General features: G+C 33.4%; 1 protein-coding gene across 2 annotated transcripts in view; it reads left to right on the top strand.

The window, feature by feature from the left end:
• The window catches only part of CDH9 (cadherin 9), a 63,187-nt gene that overhangs the window by 39,498 nt on the left and 933 nt on the right, over positions 1–22,756 (top strand). For both annotated transcript variants that reach the window (XM_045848077.1, XM_045848078.1), the window contains 6 exons: positions 1,377–1,564; positions 2,551–2,804; positions 14,164–14,300; positions 14,776–14,897; positions 18,511–18,628; positions 18,723–18,974. In XM_045848077.1, the coding sequence (XP_045704033.1) occupies positions 1,377–1,564; positions 2,551–2,804; positions 14,164–14,300; positions 14,776–14,897; positions 18,511–18,628; positions 18,723–18,974 (1,071 nt within the window). The remainder of the gene's footprint in view (positions 1–1,376; positions 1,565–2,550; positions 2,805–14,163; positions 14,301–14,775; positions 14,898–18,510; positions 18,629–18,722; positions 18,975–22,756) is intronic.

Here is a 22,756-nt window from a genome sequence, read left to right as displayed (position 1 = left end):
ATAGACATCCGTATCTTAAAATGTTCAATTAAAGACCCTGGATTTAAATTCATGACATGGATTCCAATACAGTAAAACATTTTCCCAGGCTAATCAAATTTAAAATATTTGATGATTCAGCTCTGGATGGTGGACTTAAACATATGATAAAAGTTAAAAAATAAAGTTTGCTAAGAACAAGAATAGTAAGCCTAGTTAACATAAAATCTAAACTTTGTTTTCAGTTTCCATAAATATTAACCAAAAAGGTATGATTTAATGAATTCCTCAAATCGTTTGTCATTCTCTAATTCTATGATCTATTATAAACTTAGCAAGAGGTTTATACCTACAACAACAAAAGAACTATACCTGCTTTAGTCACATTAAAGGAATGATTTCATACAATCTTTATAGTAAACTTATAAGTCTATTGCTATCATTATCATTATGATTTTACACATGAGTAAATCAAGGGTTAACAGAATTTAACTAATTTGCACAATGATGGAACTTTCAATCCAGGCTGTTGTATTTAGAAGTCCCTCTTGTTAATCACCATGTGACATGGAAAGAGAACAGACTTTGAAGTCAGAGAGTCTTTCTTCTGCATTCCGCCTTTTCCAATTTTACAGGACAATTTCCCTGAGCCTTATCCCTGAGGGTAACATACCAACCTTAGTCCTAAGAAAACTAACATTAGAATTAAATAAGTTAACATAGACAGTTTTAGACTTATATAAAGGTCAGCACCTATGAACTATTTAATTTTTTTCTAATTTTCATTGATATATTTTGTAATTGTTTCTCTATTTGTATTTTGAACACATAACCAGAAACTATATAAAATGCTTTCAGGGATAGCACAGTGCAAAATAATGGTTGGCTGGAGCTGCAGGAAACAGAAACAGTCATATCCCAATTAAAGGCATTAACACATACTATATAAAAATATATATAAATTTATTTCCTATCCCTGAGTTAGAATATGAAACAAATGCTTAAGAGGTTAAAAAAACTAAATATTCTAACTTGTCTAGACAAACATTGTCACACATGTTTTTATATGTGTTAAATTATTTGAAAGATTTACTTAGTTCTTGCCCTCAGTCAAAGTTCTGGATTCTAAGACCAGGCCTACAATCAATTATCTGAGTAACCTTGGAACGTTCACTCATCTTTCTGGAACTTATATTTCTCATTTACAAAATGAGAGTGCTCTGCCTTTATAGGTTATTTTTCCAACTTAATAAATCTATAATTTTTGACAGCTTCAAATTCAATATGATGAAAAACTCTCCCAATTTAAAATTATTTAAATAGAAAGGACAAAGGAAATAAAGGATTTTTGTTATCTAAAGATGAAATGCTCAAAAGAGCTCCTGTTTAATTTTCAGGTACGTATCAATTTAATTCTCCTGAGTCTGTACCTCTCGGAACCCACCTTGGAAGAATAAAAGCCAATGACCCCGATGTGGGGGAGAATGCCGAGATGGAATACCGCATTGCTGAGGGAGAAGGAGCTGACGTGTTCGACGTCCTCACTGACAAGGATACACAGGAAGGGATTATAACTGTCAAACAGGTTTCTTTTTGCTGTCTTCATTTTTTCATTGAGCACTTTATGGTTGATTTTTGCTTTCCAGTTAAGGGAAGAAAAGCCTAGGGTTTATTTTCCCATCCTTTACATGCTGTCTATCCTTCGTGGAAGTGGGGATAGTTGTGATCTCACTCCAAGTTAAACACCTTTATTATCGACACTTAAAAGGTGATAACAAAACCTCAACTGCTTGTGATTATAGAAGACACCATTCAAACCAGGGTTAGATCATCTCCAAAGTGCATGTTTTATGCTTATAAAGTGGGGAAACTGTGGAAAAATCCACAGTGGAAAAATAGGCATGCAGCCATCACTTTATTTCATGAACTTTTTAGCATATTTACATTTTTAATATGGCATTCTATTCAAGGCAAAAAGATTTGAAGATGCTATTTGCCTTGTGTTGGATTTATTGATTTTTAATGTAGTGTGGGAGACTATTTTGAAGCTTTTTATAAAATAATCTAGTTAAATATTAATTACTCTCTATTGTCCTGATTGCTTGCTTTCATTCATTTCTTGCTTTTCACAGTGTTAAGATTAATACTACATATTTTTATTAATACCAGTTTTAGAAATGTAGGACCTAAGGAAGCAACTTATATGAATACCTTGGTAAATCTCTACTTTATTCTATATATCTTCTCATTTTAACTTTGTGTAATTTTAGTAATAATAATAGGAATAATAATAATCTATATATACATTAGATTATAAACCTGTGACCACAAAAATGTGGCATGTATTATTAAGTGGGAATTGGTATTAATGTGTTTTAAATACTCAGTTACATCCTATAAATAAACATAAGGCACAGCAATATTTTCTAACTTATTTGATATACCTGTGAAGTAACACTTGGGAAAATTACTTAAAAAGAATTAAGAATGCTGGTTATTAAACATTGAAGTTGTCTTCCATTGTCACACCTGCTCTATTAGATTAATTTTTCTTATTTTATTTAATTTCAGAATTTAGATTTTGAAAATAAAATGCTGTACACTTTAAGAGTGGATGCAAGTAACACACACCCAGATCCACGATTTCTACACCTGGGACCTTTCAAAGACACAGCTGTGGTCAAAATATCTGTGGAGGATGTCGACGAGCCCCCCGTGTTCAGCAAGATCTCTTACCTGATAGAAGCAGACGAAGATGTGAAGGAGGGCAGCATCATCGGACAGGTTACGGCATATGACCCAGATGCCTCGAACAATTTCATTCAGTAAGTGTTTTGAGAAAATGTAAATTTGCAGAAAAATAATGCTGTGTGAAAAAAAAATTATACTGTACGATGTAATTTGTACAAGTTGATCAAGTACAAATATTTTCCTGTAAAAAATTCTTACCTGGACTGTCTTCTAAGTTCTCTACATATATTTAATATTTAATTTGACTCATCACTTCACAAGGTAGATCTTATTACACCTTCCTGAAGAGGAGAAGAGTAGGGCACTGAGCATTTAAGTAACTTGCCAAATAATTAGTCAGTGTCAAGCTGGGTTTGAAAATCAGGCTGTCGGTCTTCAGAGTCTTTAATTTTTAATCCCTTAGCTCTTGTGATTCTATCTTCTGGTATCTCTTGGATAAATGATAGTTCAAATAATAAGTGATCAAAATAAATTTGAAAATTATTCTTCTAGGAATGTTATTAAAAGATACCTTGGAAAGTGTTGAAATGTCTTATTTTGATAAGTCACTAGGGATACCATATATAATGCCTATTGGAGAATTAATGTTAATTATATGCTAATGATAAAATTAGTAAAGAGTAAAAAATTGGTAATTGTAAAATATTAAAAATTAATATAATATTGTAGAGAATAGTCTAATACTCTCACAAAATTTGAATAATATATGAATTATTTCAAAGCTTTCTATGTGCCAGAAATTTAAATGATTCATATACATGGTGCTTAAGGAGACTGTAGATGATAAACAGATATTTTGGATGAGTGAATGAAGAAGGGTAGATATGCCAAAGACACAGCGTGCTGAAAGACTGCTATATAACACATTATGTGCTGATGTGTGGCTAGTAAAATGAATAAAATTCTTATTTATTTATTTTTTTAAAGATTTTATTTATTTTTTATTTTTAGAGAGGGAAGAGAGGGAGATAGATAGAGAGAGAGAGAGAGAGAGAGAGAGAGAGAGAGAGAGAGAAACATCAATGTGCAGTTGCTGGGGGTTATAGCCTGCAACCCAGGCATGTACCCTGTCTGGGAATCGAACATGCGACACTTTGGTTCACAGCCTGAGCTCAATCCACTGAGCTATGCCAGACAGGGCTAAAATTTAATTTTTAATTAAAGAAAATAAATGGTTAAATTTGTATTGGAAAAGTCCACATTTCCTACCATTAATGTCATCTACTACACATAAAATTAATAAGCACAATACTAAATATATAATTATATTTTTAAAGATGTGATAACTACTCAATAGTGTTAATTTATAAAGCAACATTTGTTTCGCTAAATATATCCTAATGAATATTTATTTTATTGGTTGATTAATATATTACAGTTCATAAAATTTTAATCTGTAGTTAAAATTCAGAATATATATTAGCTTGAAATATTTGGTTAATTTTAGTTTAATTACAATGGAATTTACTCAAAATTTTAAAATGAATATTTGGGTTCAAATTATGTATTATGTGTATTATTCAACATTATTTACAAACATGATTTAAAATAATAGCAATGCATAGAAAATTATTCTGACAATTTTTATCAACATATATAAAATTTATTTAAATCTCTATATTAGATAAAACAAAATTTCTAAAATGAAGTGAATGGTAATCTAGTTTCTCCAGGGGTCTATGTATGTGTACCAGAATGTTTATATCCAAAATAATGTTTATTTTTATGTCATTGAAATTGTATGTGGCTGTTATATGTTCATTTGTTTTTTTAATTAATAGTAGAAAGCTTTAAGTATTTTCATGTTTTTTGCAATATTGCAATTGAAAGAAATCACCACATATTATAAAATGATAAGGGATTATTTCTATCAATAGCTAGCTATAAATGCTAAATGAGTATCTGTCCTTGATTATTTTAGCCAGATTCACTAATAATAATGAAATAATAATAATAGCCATTGTTGACTGTGCCTTTATTTCTTCCTATTTTCAGGCACCAAAGTCTTCGGTTAAATTTCCACATTCATGCTTTTAAAAAGTCATTGATTGTGACTTTTGTCTATGAATGTCACCTACTGTTAGAAAGGTTTGGACAAGTGGCAGTAGATTAACTCTTTCAGATAAAAAGTAACTTATTGACAAACTATTGAGCATTCATCAGTATGAATGAGACCAAATCTTAATAATCTGTATATGCTTTTCTCATTCCTTTAGTATGCTATCTTGAATATTTGGAATTCAATGAATGTTGGTTAAATTGAAAGAGGCACTCTGACTCCTGCATGTTGCCAATGGTATTTGTTTATTCAGAGAACATCAGGAGTTTCATCAAGTTGTATCAGTTTAACACTTCTCCCTACACAATTTTTTTCATTAATTATTAAGTAACAAGCAACAAAATATATGTTCTGTGACTATAATTGTGGCATGAAATTCATGATATGAAATTCATGATGTGAAATTGTCAAACAATTTGCCTGCATTTTCCTCCATTAAAGAATTGTTGGTTAATTAAGCATTTGCTATGAACTAAAACTGTCTCAAAAGCTTTATATTTTAGCTCATTGAAGCCTCGCTACAAATTTATAAGATAGGTACTATTGTTATCACCCACATTTTACAGAAGTATAAGCAGAGATGCAAAGAGTTTAAGGAACTTTCTCAAGGATTCGGCACAATTTGCAAAGGGAAAATTAAAACTCTTGTTGATCTGAATGTATACCAAGTTCTTTAGCAAATATATTGTATTCTGCTTTCTTACTATGCTTATTAATTAAAGGTAATTAATATAATGTCCCTCATTCATTGACTAATTCAACTGAATCCAGTGGTACAAAGCAGTCCTCAAAGACAAAGTTATGCAAAAGGAAAAACAGGGCTTCTGTCCACTCAGATTTCGGTCTTATTTCTCTCTGCTTTTTCCATTGACCACAACATGGAATTACATAAGCTCACACTATAGGTGTGTTTGCTTAAAGATTATGGCTTTATTTTTACTCTTCATTTTTAACAAAGCTAATGAAATATTATTGATCAGAAATGAACTGCAAAAATATAAATGATATGATTCAATAAAGTCTAGCATATTAATACATCCATTAAAACATCGCCAAAATCAAGATGATATACAAATATCTTATGTTTTTCTCATGTTCCTTTGTAATAGTTTCCTCTCAAACTTCCTGGAACCAAACCTCATTCTCAGGCTAACACTATTCTCCTTTCTGTCAATATAGATTTGATTAGACTGGATTTTCCTGAATTTATACAAATGAAGTCATCCAGTGCTTATCCTCTTTTGTCTAAGTCATTTCACTTAGTACAACTACCTTAGATTTCTCCCTGTTGTTAAGATTGTTCCAAGTAGTTGCGTGCATCAACAATTTATTTTTCTAATTCCAATGTGTGGGAATACTACAATTTGCTTATCAATTCACTTATTGGTTAACTTTTTGAGTTATTCCAACTATGTGGATATTACAAGACACTTATACACATTTACATCTCTGTTTTTAATTAAGTAGAGCTCATACAATACACACATAGGAGTGTATATTTTTTAAAGATTCTATTTATTTATTTTTAGAGAGGGAAAGGAGGGAGATAGAGAGAGAGAGAGAAACATCAATGTGTGGTTGCTGGGAGTCATGTCCTGCAACCCAGGCATGTGCCCTGACTGGGAATCAAACCTGCGACACTTTGGTTCGCAGCCCGAGCTCAATCCACTGAGCTACACCAGACGGGGCAGAGTGCATTTTTATTAATTGTGAATATTTGACAATATCATTATTTCTTAAACTTCTATTGCATAAAATAATGCACTGTCATGCAGGTGACACAGCACTGACAAAATTTCAAATTGTTTGGAGACATTCACACATGCATGTGTATACACACTTATCCTGTTCTGTGTCTGGTGATATCAAGATACAATTTCACAAGTAAACTTTCCGGGTCAAAAAATTTCAAAAAAGCTTCTGCACACACTTTTCCTGTTCTGTACCTGATTGCATCAGGGTACAATCTCAGAAGTAAGATTTCTGAGTCAAAAACTAATAGTAAAATTTGCAACCAAAATGCGGCTAATAAATTTTTAAGTTCAAAGCTCTCTCAGAATTGTTTGATTTTTATGGGGACTAAAGTCTTGAAAAGACAGTGAACAGCAGTTTTACCAATAAAATCTCAAGAATTATGACAGAAGAAAAATATTGGAAACGAATCTCAAAATATGTAACTAAAATTATATTGCTAAATCTGCCCATGCTTAAGGCCATTCCTGAAAATATATAAGCTACCTCCTGTCAGCATAGAAATATATGAAAAAATGTCTTAGATATCCAATTACAGTGTGAAACCCCAGCAATAATTTAACAAGGAGGTAGTATTGTAGTGTGTGACTCTTTTGTTTGCTCTGGTAGCCTTTAGAAGAATGACTGATCTCCAGATCAGAAATAGGGTATGATAATCATCATGGAAAAACATTTTCCATGGAAAGCTTGGGAAGTGATGCTCACCCACCAGTACATCTGTTCATCAAACATATTTTCTGAAATACATCTGCCACTTTCAATAAGAGATTATGACTACAATTAGCAGCTGTTGTCAGCTTTGCTTTACTTTATTAGTAATCATGGATCCCCCAGGTTATAGGTTTGTAATAAGCTTCACAGGTTCTGAAAAAAAAAAAAAAACGTGTTCTCTCATTTCACACCTATTTTATGCTCAGAATATTTAAAGTTCAATGAAATTTTAAAGAGCTCTTTCCTGCCATCAAATCGAGAGTAAGTCCAAAACAAACTTGCTAGTGAGAAGTGAGTTACGCCTTGATAAAATGTACCTGGTTCCACCATAAGCTAAAATAAGAGAATAAAACCTTTCATATATGTGACTCCCTGCTATTTCATGATTTTATCACAGAGATTCAAATAATAATAATTTGGAAAAAGTCACTAATACCTGCAAAAGTTTGTTCAAACTTTGTAGCCACATCTCTTTTTGAAGGGGAATGAAGATTTCATAACTTATAGCCAGAAAACACATTTCTGAAAAGCAGGACGTGGAAAGGAAAGTGCATAGGTATAGCCTAACGATATGGAATTAGTCAGTGGACCATGTGTCTGAAATTAAGTGAAGGAAAAGGAATGCTATCTTTGACATATTTCTTCATGTTATCATTTTGTTCTGATGTTTATAATTTAATTTACATGTTTTATTTTATAGTAGGTGAAAATACAGGGATCTGATGTATGTTTGTTAATTGTAGAACATTTAAAAAAAGCAAACTACTAAAACCAGATTTCAGCTTCCATAGGTTCAGTTTTCTTGTGATTTTTTTTTTTTTTACTCACTATCTGCAGCCTGTGATTAGATGCAGTCTCTGAGGAAGATATTCATTCAGAAAAGTATGCCAATGATTTTTTAAAAATTATTGTTCAAATTCAATGTGAAGGGATCAAGAAAATGTTTTAATACATCATCTGCTGGATCAGAGATAGTTTGTCCTCTGTCAAGTGTTTATTGGGTTCTTTCTGGTCATTTGCTATAATCCAGTGCATTCATTATTAATAGGTAAACCAGAAGGTTGAAAATAGAACACTGGCTACTAAGTAGAAGAAAGTTATACTTGGACTTTTAAAAATGGCAGGGCATTATTTGCACTATGGCAAATTTCTGAATATATATTGGAAGTCGGTCGCGTTAATGTTGAAGTGAACTGTTTCTAAATTATCACTGTGATAGATCTTCATGAATTCTTAACTTGAAAGCAGTGCCTTTCAAGTTTGGACCTAAGAGTAGAGCAACTGAGTTTCCAGCTTATTCTGACTTCATATAAGCTCCAAGTGACTCAAACCTAGATTTGTACAATGTTAGAACTGGTAACTATTTCTCCATTATAGAAACCTTCATGCTAATATCTGGGGCAAGTAGCGATGGGTGCAAAGGGATATTTATTTTCCTTTTTGATCATCAATTTAAATAGCCATAAGCAAAAATGGTTAGCTATTTATCTTTCCAATAATGGAGAGAAACATACATAGGTGAATATTGTAAATTGAGTCCCATTCAATGTGTGAATATAGTTGTTTTATTTTGCTCTTTGCTTTTATTTCAGATTGTTTTTACTCTAAAGCAGAATTAAGAAAATTAAAACAGTATTTTAATGTTTCAGTGACTCTCAGCCCACATTCAGAACTAAATTATAGTTGAGTTGACACCTTGAGTTAAACAATCTCTTTGATTTCATTTTAATGCCACTAAGCAATGCAGATTAAAAAATACATATGACTGTCATCCTTCATTTTAATATATTGATAAAAACCTTAAAATATGAACTATCTCAGATGCTTATCTGACAAGGAATTTTTGGTTTAAACTAGTATAATTTTTGCTTTTAGGATACACATATATAATGGTTTATATATGTTCATATATTCATTATTTATTAATATATCTAGGTTTCTAAATATTCTCTACTTAGGACTTTTTATACCAGAATATAGCTAGTCCTGGGAATTTACTGTATGTCATAGGAGTCTTTCCAAACCCATCAATGTTTTCTATAATAATTATGTAAAAAATTCACAACAATAGTTATTGAAAAAGTGAGGGGGTACCACTGTTTCCAGGCAGCTGTATCATTCATTGAATTACCCTTCCAAAAGATTAGAAGGTGACAGAGCCAAGGTTCCATATTTTGGGAGCAAGGTACAGAAAAAAATCTAGGAACATACATTTAAATTGTTTCAGCTATTTCACGTTTGAGATGCATATACGAGGTCTGTCTGGAAATAGTTCAGCCATTGTTAATATAACAAGAACAGTTTCCACAATGTCCATGTTAACTGGCAGCCAAAGAGAGTGGACTGGAATGCATATCAGTGAACAATGATGACTTTACTGTACTAGTCAGTGGGAGTGGTAGACACCATGGAGTGAACATGTGTACTATGTGGCTATCACATTCAAAATGACTGAGCAAATAATGCAATTGACCAGCGTCAAATTTTGCATTAAGCTTGAACATTCCTCAGCAAAAACTATTTAGATAATTCAGATGGCCACAGTTATGGGCAACCGGTGATTGGCAGCTTCATCACAAAAACTCATGCATCCATGTCTTCATGCAGAGTTTTTTTGGGAAACATCAAATCACCCATGGATGCAGCCCCCTGCAGCCCAAATGTGTTGCCCTGCAGCTTCTAGCCTTTCCCAAAACTAAAATCACCTTTGAAAAAAGAGATTTCAGACTATCAGTGAGATTCAGGAAAATATGACAGGGCAGATGATGGTGATTGGGAGAACTGCGTGAGGTCTCAAGGTGCCTATTTTGAAGGGGACTGAAGCATCTTTGTCCTATGTACGATGTCTCTTTTATCGTCTTCAGAAAAATGCCTCTCTATTCCATATTACATGGGTGGGTACCTTCTGGACAAGCCTTTGTATGTATTCCCCAAATTCACTTTAAAGCCATATTTGCGAGTCTGAACAAATCATTGTACAAAGTTTACTAGAAAACAAATTAGACAGGCACAAGTATGTACTATGTAAATTGTTTAAATTAATTTTGAATTCTAAGTTTACTAACATATGCTTTATATTAAGCATAGTTCATATAATAGACTAACTCATATGCTCTTTATTAAAACAACCTGAACCAAAAATACTCTATCATTTAGATAAATGTATTTTTATCCAATGCTTAAAAATTGCCAATATTTTACAATGTTTATAAATCTAAATACATATTACTTATGTTTATCAAAGTCCATGCCTGATAGTAAATATATTATAAATTTACAATTGGAACTGTAATTTCTTAATTTGTTGGATTAAAAGGAGTTCATTTGTTAAGTGCTTATAATAGATACCTAACAAATAAAGACAACATTAGTTGCTGATTAGTCTGATAGTTATCCATTACTATCTTTCTTTTCTTTTTATTAGTGAAGTGACTTATTTTGTTTATTATTATTATTTAAATTATACTTTATTGATTATGCTACAATTGTCCCAAGTTTCCCCCTTTGTCCCTCCCTACAGTATCTCCCACTCCCTCAGGCAGTCCCTACTCCATTGTTCATGTCCATAGGTCATGCTTATAAATTCTTTGGCTTCTCCATTTCCTATACTGTACTTTACATCCCCAATGGCTATTCTGTAACCACCTATTTGTACTTCTTAATCCCCTCACCTCTTCACCCATTCCCCCACAACACCCTCCCATCTGGCAACCATCAAAACATTCTCTGTATCCATAGTTGTGTCTTTGTTCTTCGTGTTTTGATTAGTTTGTCTTTGAGAGTTAATTGTTCATAAATATGTATTTATCACCACTTAATTGTTTATAGTTTTGATTTCTTCTTTCTTAAAAATAAGCATCTTTAAAATTTCATATAATAATGGTTTAGTGATGATGAACTCTTTTAGATTTTTTTCTTGTGGGAAGCTCTTTATCTGTCCTTTGATTCTAAATGATATCTTTGCTGCCTAGAGAAACCTTGGCTGTAGGTCCCTGCTTTTTATGACTTTGAATATTTTTTGCCAATCCCTTCTTGCCTGCAAAGTGTTTTTTGAGAAATCAGCTGGCAATCTTATGGGAACTTCCCTGTAAGTAACTGATTTCATCTTTCCTGCTTTTAAGATTTTCTCTTTATCTTTAACCTTTGGCATTTTAATTGTGATATGTCTTGGAGTGAGCCTTTATCCATCCATCTTGTTGGAACTCTCTGTGCTTCTTGGACTTACATGTCTATTTCCTTCAACAAATTAAGGAAGTTTTCTTTCATTATTTTTCAAATAGATTACCAATTTGTTGCTTTTTCTCTTATCCTTCTGGAACCCCTATGATGCAAATATTGGAATGCTTCAAGTTTTTCCAGAGGCTGCTTACACTACCTTTGTTTATTTGGATTTTTTCTTGTTTTTCTGATGGGTGGTTTCTTGTTTCTTATGTTCTAAATCATTGATTTGATTCTCAGCTTCATGTACTCTACGATTGGCTCCCTGTAAATTGTTCTTTAGTTCAATTAGTCTATTCTTCATTTCTGACTGGATCTTTTTTATGCTGTTGAAGTTTTCACTGAGTTCCTTGAACATCCTTATAACTAGTGACTTGAACTCTGTATCTTATAGATTGTTATCTCCATTTTGTTTAGTTATTTTTCTGGAGGTTTGAACTTTTTTTTTCATTTGGACCATCTTTTTTTGTCTCCTCATTTAGGCAGCCTCCTTGTGTTTATTTCTATATATTAAGTAGGGCTGCTATGAATCCCTGTCTTGGTAGTGTTCCCTAATGTAATAGGTGTCTTTTAGAGTCCAATGGGACAGCCTCCTGTTTTACTGAAGCTGGTCACTCAAGCTACACCCCTCATGGGAGCTGAGTACTCCCTCTTCTTGTAGTTGAGCTTGGTTGCTTTGCAAAGTCAAAGGGGGAGATTTATTCTGGCCAGTCAGCTTCAAGGACTGGCTAAAACCACTGACCACCAATCTCTGCCTTCTGTAGAATATCAGCTGGGCACAGGCATGGTGGTGGTGGTGGTGCTCTGACATGGTCTGTAGCTATCCATGGATGTTCAGGTTCTGGGGTTTCTTGGGTGGTTCAGGCCAAGGTCAGCCCCTACTTGTGTTTTGCCTGGGGCCACCGTGCCTGAGCTATAGAGTATTTTGAAATGGCTGCTACTTGTGCTGGGCTTGGAGACTTCCAAGCAAAGCCAAGTTGTGAATCTTGGCTGGCTGCTGCTAGTATTGGTTGTGGGGGCACTTAGCAAAAGATGTTGCTTATTTGAGAAGATTTAGGAAATTGTGAAGCATGAGCCAAGACCAGCCATTCATATGGAAAATTCACTGTTAACAGATTAGGTGGGCCCTAAGTTGAGTCTCAGAGGATCTAGCATGTAGTCTCAGAGGATCTCCAGGGTGGGGAAAACAGTGTTAGCCCAGTTGATGGAGTCTCAGTTATGGCACCTGCCTGCTGGCTCTGTGGGGCATTTAGAAAAGGAACAATGGCCTCTTCCCATCTTTCTGTTCAGGAGAAAGCTGTCCCTCAGCTCTTGCCTTGTGCCAGGCACTTCATTTCCTCCCTGTAAGCCACTGATACATTTCAAGCTGCCAGTCCAGTGCTGGAGCTCAGAGTATGTCAGTCTGAGCAAGTTTGTCTGTGGGTTCTTTAAGAGGGACTCTCTGGGACTCAAGCAGTTTACCCTATGGACTCAGTTCCTCCTGTTTTTTGCAGTAACCAGAAGCCTATTCTTTTTTTCCTAACCAGTTTATCCCATGGTCTGTCACCTTGCTGTATGACCTTTTTTCCATGTATTTGCTACATAAAACTCACCTAAGAATTTGTTAGGAATTCAAAATCCCAGTTCCCACACTAAACCCACTGAATCAAAGTTGGTTTGTAGGCCTGCCTGGCATAGCTCAGTGGATTGAGCGTAGGCTGTGAACCAAAGCATCACAGGTTTGATTACCAGTTAGGGCACATGCTTGAGTTGCAGGCCACGGACCCTCGCAACCACACATTGATGTTTCTCTCTCTCTCTCTCTTTCTTCCTCCCTTCCCTCTCTAAAAAAAATTGGTTTTTAACAAGATTCCCATGTGATTCATATATAAGTTGGCATTTTACTTTTCTGTTTTCTTCTGTTTTTAAGGGTTTGTATGATTAGTTTAGGCCTCTCTAGATAACCAATGTTAATCTCCATCTCTATATTTTAACCTTAATCACATCTGCAAAATAACTCTTATGATGTAAAGTAACATCATCACAAGTTCCAGGAAAATGGAGATGGACATCTTTTATGGGATGGCATTATTTTGCAAACCACAGAATGATGGGAAGTCTATGGTGACGTCTTCCATATCCAGACCTAATAAGAAACATTCATGTTGCTAATGACATTTAATCTTTATTTGGTATAGGTTGGAGGGATAAGTTGGAGGAAGACATTTGGTTCAGCTTAAATATTTTTTTTTATCAAGAGAGTCAATCAAAAGCAATGTATTTCACTACAGCCCCTCTGCATTTGCTTATGCTCTTAAGGACTCTGTGGACACATGTTCTTATGTGATTTTTTAAAACATGATTTCTATTTATCCAATGCAATTGACTCTCCCAAGTTTAAAATAACTGCTTAATATGTCTCAAACACTGCATGGGTCTGTAATAAGGTAACTAAATCAAGTGTTTATTAAAAGCTTACAAGTTGCCATAAAGGTTTATGATTATAAATAATCACTTCAGAGTACATATAATCATAGAACTGATACAGCAAAATATATCAAATAGTTTAAATAACAATTACATTAAATAAAAATTCAAAAAAGTTCTCAGCATTTTACTGGTTATGTTTTTATCAGAACATGGTGTGAATCTCTGATTGTGTGAACTAACAATCTTAAAACGATGCTTGGATTTAGGACTTTCTTTTCTGGCAGATACTCCATTGATCGGCTCACTGACACGGATGGGATTTTTAGTGTCCATGCAGAAAATGGCTCTATTTTCACCTTAAAGCCCCTGGACCGGGAATCGTCTCCGTGGCACAACATCACCATTATAGCCACAGAATTAAGTAAGTGGGAAAGACATCCACCTGAATGCATTCTTTTTTATCAAAGTGGTAGAATAATGACATTAAAAAAGACTCTTGTTCCTTGAGGGGAATGATTTTATCATTAGAAATATCTGAGAGGAATGATTTCGAGCGTGTTGCCTTTTTAATTATTTTAATGATTACTAAATATTCATCTCTTTTAAACTTGATTTTCTTGATACTTTCTTATAAGATAGAAATAAAAGCTAACCTCATTAAATTAATCAGTTTAAAAGAGTTATCTCTTACCAATAATAGATTATTATCAATCATGTCCTCCTCTTTTTACCATGCTTTCCATGTGGACCAAGTGAGAGAGCTGAGATACCCATCAGCAATCCAATCACGTAGTGAATAGCACACAGATGATCTGCTGTTAAATTACAAATGGGGAGAATGGTATCACTGCTTCTCAGTAAATGAGACTGAACTCTTATCCCTGTTCTCATTGCAGATAACTCAAAACAAAGTAGCCACATTCCAGTCTTCATCAGAATTCTAGATATAAATGACCATGCTCCGGAATTTGCCATGTACTATGAAACTTTTGTTTGTGAAAATGCAAAACCTGGGCAGGTAAATAAAATTATTTTGAACTTTAAAAATGATATTTTTTCTTCACAAAGGCAGAAGACATTGCCTTACTTTACTTGCACATGTATTTTATTTTTCATGCAAACCATTGTCAATTTTTGTGTTACTTATCTTCCTTTGCCACAAAACTCACAATGATCTAAGCAAGATTATTTAAATATGGTTTTTACTATGGAATCCAGGTTAAAACAGGAAAATATAATATATGCTTTAATTTATGTAACAGTCCTAGATGGATTCATGATTATGTTGATACTAAATTCTAGTCAGAATGGAAATACATTAAAAAAAAACATAAAATTGAAAATAAAATTGTTCTCTATTAGTATAAAGGGAATCAATCATCATTTTGTTGATTCTATTTTGTTGTTTTTAGTTCCTCAGTCAGAACATTTTGGTCTAATATAAACTATATTTTATTTGTTATTTTTCAACTTGAATATTAGTGAGATTAAAATAAATATTTTAAGTCCTCTACAGAGCAATATTTCAGATCTCTAAAGTAATTTTAAGCAAAGTCAGAATATGTTTATTTTTGGCACTGGTAGAGTACTTTACAAATGACAGTAATGGCATAAATGTTACTGAGAGAAATTTTAACTGATTATTTAGGTATTTCTTTAAGAAAATATAAGTAAATGAATTCTGTGTAATGTGATTATTTTTAATATAGAAAATAAAAGTGAAATACAGTCTTCTGTTCCAATAGAGACTGTAACGGATTGAGTGTTTCTGTTCCCCCCAACCTTCATATACTGAAGCTCCCTAACCACTGCTGGGTATTTGTAGATGGGGCCCCTAAGGAAGCAGTGGATTTTAAAAAGCCATTACGGTAGGGCTCCTATCTAACAGGATTAGTGTCCCTTAAAGAAGAGACCCCAGAGAGGTCATGCTCTCTCCACGCACACACCTGAAGGCGAGGCCCTGTGGAGATGCACAGGAAGAAAACAGACACCCGCATGCCAGGAAGTGATCTCTCACAAGAAGCCCACTGTGCCTGTACCTTGGTCTCAAACTTTTTATTTCATTTTACCAACAATGAATCATTACAATTATTGAATTAAACATTATTTTTCTTTTTTTTCTCACTTTGCAACAGGTAATGAACATATTCCCAGTTCGATAAATGTTTATTTTTAATCTGATGCCTAATATTTATAGCATAGTTACATATTAGACTATTCATCCATACACCTATTAATGAAAATTCACTTTAACAATAAAGTATTACTTTATCAGACAGTACTATATTGAGTACTATATAGTACATTTATATTTATATAATACTTGGCATTATTTTTATTTGATATAATTCTTAAAGTAGGAATAATTAAATTTGATTTATTCTCATATACTTCCAAATATGTTATATATCTAATATCTCATATTCAATAACTACCATCAAATGTGGGTAACTGCTTATTTATTGGGCAACATTGATTTCAAATAACTGTTATATGTAATATCTCATAATAATTTTAACATTGGTTCTTCCAAAATATTGAGGTTGAAGATCATTCTCATAAATATGTGGCCATTAAAAAAATCTTCACGGCTCTATCAGTTTCCTAATTAGTTTCCTTGTGATGGCCTCCATCACAAATTACCACGAATCAGATAGATTAAACAGTAAAAATTAATCTTCTGACATAGTTCTAAAATCAGTGAGTCAACAGGTTCGTGTTCTGTCCGAAGGCACAAGTGGACCATCCTTCTTTGCCACTTCCTAACCTCGGTAGTTGCTTGGAGAACCAAGTGCCTCCAATCTCTGTCTCCACCATTGCATGACATTCTTCCTGTGTCTCTTTCTCTCATCCCAACTTCTGTCATTTTATGAGGACTTGGTATTCATTGGATTAGGACCCATGTAATCCAGTATGATCTCATATTAACTTGATTACATCTGCCAAGAGCTTGTTTCCCAATAAGGGCACATTCATAGGTACTGGGGATTGGGACTTGGACATAACTTTTGGAGGGGCACAAGTCAGCCAATAATGGCTTGTAGAGGTTTTTTATGTATTTGTCTATTAGTAGGCTTTTTATTTGTTTATATGAGTTATTCATATGTTACAAATTAATGTTTTATAATGGTAAAGTATATTTGATATTGACTAATAAAAATTTTAATATATACTACTATCAAATGTCTATGTATTTTCATATATTTGATATAAATTCATATTCCTGTAAAAAGTAGCAAGGTTCAAAAGGACATCTAGTTTAGGCCTCTGATGTGTGTTCTCTTAAAATATGCTTAAAGAATGGTCCACCTAATCATTTAAAAAGCTCAGTCATATAATCAAAAGAACAATGTTGTTTATGATGCAAATATTACTAAATAATAGATATGATTTTGCTATTCTGAAACATGATATTGAGAAGTAATATTAAGCCTCATGTAAATTTTTTCTATGTTATGCTTCAATTTTCTAAGGAGAAAGAGTGGGTCCCCTTAGCATCAATAATCATGCACTTTCAGAAGCATCATGTAAAAAGACGTAAGCTTACATCTCATTCTTTCAAAATGAATAAAATTATGGCTTATATCAAATTATAGAGGACAACTCTTGACTGATGAGTATGCAGATTAGTATGTCAAAAAAAGGTACACAACACCCAAAGCAAAACATACATTAAACTAGTGTGAAATTCCAACAACTGTTTATCAAAGAATGTCCTGCTATGATATCTAAAAGTGGTAAAACTTTTTTGAAGAGAAATTTGAAAGTCTGAGTAATTAATGACTGTGATGTCAAATCACACAAATTACAGGCCCTGGACTGGAAAAACAGACCCCTGATGTGTAGCTGAGTGTCTTTTCCACAACAAGCGCTCAGTGGAATTTTTGTGCACAATCCGACCTTCGCTGCTCCAGTGGCCACCCTGCAGCTTACCGTGGGCACAGCAAAGAGGTTCTGCATTTTCTCAGAGTTGACATGCATTTTGAAAAACTTTAAAAACATTTTTCTCTATATCTTTTTAAACTTTTTAAACACCATTAATAGAAAGGCCAATATTTGAATGAAATATGAAATATGATTATACTTGTGGTGCCCCATAGCTTTAAAAGATTTTGATTTCTGATATTATATGACGTATTGTTCATTTTCCAAAGCTGTATTAATCGTGTTTATAATCTCTAGGAGATGGTTTTGCTAAGCGCTTATGTTTTTAATACATCTTTTATGTTTTCTCCCTTGGAGACAACCAGTATCTTGTGGATACAACAGACTGGTAAAAAATTAATAACAAAAAACTGGTACTGTCTGAAATGTTCAAAGAGGATTGATACTGGAGTGATCAATTCTTGCTTGAAGGTTGCACACTGCACTGAGCAGGAATCAAACAGTGAATCATAGAGATACCCTGTATTGGAATACTTGATGAACATTGTTTTATTCTTAATTAAATCAGTCACAATAAATATAACCATTCAAACAAAAAAACTTTGGCACAGTTTTCTGAGATGACATATTTTTTGTTTCCTTAATTTCAGTGGTATATTTAAAGCACAAACACTCATTAAAATTCTCTTGTAATAAATAATGAGAGTTGCTTTTTGTTGTGCTTTGTTTGATGTCCTTTGCTTCAGTTGATCCAGACTGTCAGTGTCATGGACAAAGATGACCCTCCCCGAGGCCACAAATTCTTCTTTGAACCAGTGCCAGAGTTCCCCCTCAACCCAAACTTCACTATTGTAGATAATAAAGGTATAGAACACTTTTTATATCAAAAATTATGAGACCTTAAGTTGCAAAATGAAGAACTGATATGAGTTATCCCCTCCCCACTTGTTTTTTCCAGATAACACAGCAGGAATCATGACTCGAAAAGATGGCTATAGCCGCCACAAAATGAGCACCTATCTCCTACCGGTCTTAATCTTTGACAATGATTATCCAATTCAAAGCAGCACGGGCACACTCACGATCCGGGTGTGTGCCTGCGACAGCCAAGGAAACATGCAGTCCTGCAATGCACAGGCCTTGGTCCTGTCAGCTGGCCTGAGCACTGGAGCTCTGGTTGCCATCCTTCTCTGTGTCCTCATACTACTCGGTAAAGTTGCGCCCCTGAATGCTATATTGAACTTGAAGAATTCTCTCTGATTGCCCAGTGATCCTGCACTGAAAAGCACTCTTCTCTGTAGCTAAGGACTGATGCTTTAACTTTTAAAAAATAATTATCCTTTTAACCTGGAGAACAGTTGAGTGTTTGTCTGCAGAGATAAGTCTACTTTGCTAGAGATTAAAAAAAGATAAAATAGCTGATGATGTTTTATATTTATTGCTTTTTCTATCCCTACACAATTTAGAGCTAATGATGGTCATTGTTCTAATGATTTTTAGAAATCAGTTTAATATTTTTATATACACTATAAGGGAAATACTTTTATTCTTCTACAGAAAGACTAAATAACTTACACAAAGTCACTCATTTAGAAAGTGTTCTATCTATGTTTAAAACCCAGATTATTTGAATTGGATTATTTGGAATTCTCCTTTCTAACCATTAGTCTCAAAACCAAATCTATCTTTACAAATGCAAAACAATTATTAAGCTATATACATCAGACACCTAAATGGCAAATGTATTGAAGTTTTCACAAGATAATTTTTTCATAAAATGTGTTATATGTAGGTGTAATACACCAAATTAAAAGCTCATGTTCATTTAGACAAATTATCACTATGGCATTGTGAAATATCTAGTCCTGCAGTGTTTTCTAAACAAAGTCATGCTTCCAATAGCAAATGCTTTATTTGAGCATGCCCTAACAGGACAACGATTTAATTCAATTAAACAGTTGTTCCACTGTAAAACATTCCTCCAAAATTGTTTCCAGCAAATATTCATCCAAAATGCTTATGCTTGGGGCAGGAGATCTAGCCAAATTTATGTTCCAATGCCCATATGTGCTGGCTCCTTTTCACTGCAAATCCTTTCAAACGATCTGGATGAAATCCCTTTGGCCAGATATCCTTGTAGGACTTCAGTGGGGGATTGATGAAAGTGAGGGGAAGCTGTTATTTTTCAGTTAAAATGATCCAACTATTTAGAAACACATTTTCGCAGGGTGTCGGAACATGCATGCTATCATCACCATCAGCAGTCCACATCTCCACCTGCTGCTATGAAGTTCGGCTCTTCAGTAACAAATTTTTGTATCCCCCGTGGAGATTAAATTTTGACCTACACTTTCAGCTAAGTGCCACTTTGATGCTTTTCATATTGTTTGACTTGCTCACATAGTTCTCCTTTCTTAATTAATAACATGAAATCAGGTATATTTCAAAACTGATTCTTTCACATATTGACATAACATGCACACATACATAAAGATATGCATGCATACATGGGGGAACAAAAGCACCCCTCCCAAATAAGTTTAGATATTATAGCATTGTTAAACTAAATTGTATATTTTGCTCTGCAGAAATCCCAGAAGTCTTCCTTTTTTATTATTCTAAAAAGCATCACTTTTCTTTCCAGAGCAATATAGAAGGCACACACTTGTTCATCTTCCCAACTTACTGCCTAAATGTAGAGTGATTTGCTATTATTTTAGTTAAAATTGGTTAGAACCAGATAATAAAATGTCAGGTTTCATTATCACAGTTCCAGTGCAGTCCTGCTGCTATTTCAAGGCTGCATGTGGATGACTGGACAGACTTATTGCATTTATGTAGTTAAGAGAGTCTGCTCTTGCAAGACAGTTATATAGCATGGGCAATAATATTTTACTCATGGCCTGTTACAATTGGAAGAAATGCAGTTCTTGGCTTATATCTGTGTTTCAAGACAAAGTAAGGGCTTAAAACCTAGGGCAAGACTTTTTAAACTTTTTGGTTCCTAGGATACTTGTGGCAGTCAGATAAAGCTTATGGGCCTATTTAGAATAACTTAAATTTATATAAATGAGATATATAAGACAAAACAAACCTGCCAATTGAAAAAAAAAACTGTGCTTGATTATTGTCATATTGCCTTGCTCTAGTACAAGTCTAATCATCACTTGAAATAGTTGTAACTATAATGCAAGGTTAAATAAATGATTTGTATTGGTTTATAGTCACACATACTATTACTATCATAAGGGTTTATGTCAAAGTTCATAATAAAAAGAAATGCTAAATTCCAGTTACAGTTTAGTGAAAATAATGATATACTTTCTTCTACTCCATATCTTAGTCTCTCTACATTCCATTCATATATCCCAGACTGATAACCTCATTCCAGGGAAAAGAAGCAGATAATTCTGACATAGCAATGGGAAAAAAAAAACACAAAGCACTCAGAATAGGTTCTAAAAACCATTTGTGAGAGTTAGGAAACAATATATTAGCTAATAAATTTTTAAATAATTTGACTATATAGTTGTTCTGTTGATTATAAAAAGTAGAAATTTATAAATTAATGCATTAAATGTTAAGTTTACAAAGAGCCCTCTTTTACTACTGCATGATTCCCTGGGCTTTGGGATTTTAAATATATATTTGACATAATCAGTTTAATTTTATCTTTTTCAGTACAGTATGTCTCATTTTTACTGAAATTTAAAAAAAAATTCTCTAAGGTAATTGTGGATGTAGCTCATCACTCAAAGCCCATTGTGTGGAGATTAAAAATGCTTTGAATGGTTTTTTTAAACAAATTCTTTCTGCCAGTTAGTAGAAGCTGAAGAGCATTTGTTGGCCGATATAACAACAGCATTGGCCAGGCTTTGAGTGGAGTTATGAAGGCCTTAAGGGCCAGCGTGAGGTATAGTCTCATTTGTTTTGTGTAATCTTGAAACAAAGATGGAGAAAAGAAATAATAGATTTTTGAGCCAACATTTCCTTGTAGCATTGAAACATGAGTAGCATTGGCAAAATATTTAACTGCCCTAAAGTAAGAGAAACCTATTTGTTATTTCAGGCAGGGTGGAAATGTGCTTTTGGGAAATATTTTTTTTAGTTATTTCTTAAATTTTCTTATGCATATAAACAAGGATATAGTACATTTTAAATGGAAAAGTTTTCCCTGACTGTTGTGGCTCAGTGGATTGAACGCAGGCCTCTAAACCAAAGGGTCACTGGTTTGATTCCCAGTCAGGGCACAAGCCTGGGTTTCTGGCCAGGTCCCCAGTAGTGGGTACATGAGAGGCAACTACATGTTGATGTTTCTCTCCCTCTCTGTCTCCCTCCCTCCCCTTCTCAATAAATAAATAAATAAATAAATAAATAAATAAATAAATGGAAAAGTTGTATTTTAACAACAGTGTGTTTTTTCTTATTTTTGAAATAAATGTATTTTAAATGGCATAAGGTAAATGTTTATTTTGCATATGTTAACTGTCAAGTATGTTAAATTTCAGCAATATAATGTAAAATAAAGTATATAAAAGGTATATCAAACTTGATAAATAGACATATATAGGCAACTATATAATATAGGTAAATAATAAAACAAAACAGAAAGCATGGGGAGCATGAATTAACATTTTAGCCCAAAAGGTTGAATGCAAATTTAAGGAAGTCCTCAGTAACAGGATATGATCAGAGCTATTTTTAAGATGATTATATGCTTAAGATTCATTTTAGTTTGTATTTTACATTGCAAATATAAAAAATAATATTGAGTTATATTTGAAATCTTAAGCAGGCTTCAAAACCAGGTAAAGAAAGACATTTAAGTAAGCAGGTATGAGCAACAGAAGGGACTAGGTAAGCAGCACAGACATATATATGCATGCATATGTTATATATCTTTGCATATATTATATATTTGCATATACTTATGCATATATATGCATCATATATACATAACCTATGGAGAATGTACACATATGTATATATGCA

The sequence above is a fragment of the Phyllostomus hastatus genome, unplaced genomic scaffold, assembly GCF_019186645.2.
Source record: "Phyllostomus hastatus isolate PE091 unplaced genomic scaffold, TTU_PhHast_1.1 phas_contig_58, whole genome shotgun sequence".
In the NCBI taxonomy this organism is placed as follows: Eukaryota; Metazoa; Chordata; class Mammalia; order Chiroptera; family Phyllostomidae; genus Phyllostomus; species Phyllostomus hastatus.
The sequence above is the reverse complement of the archived record's forward strand: the minus strand, read 5'-3'. Positions and strand labels throughout refer to the sequence as shown.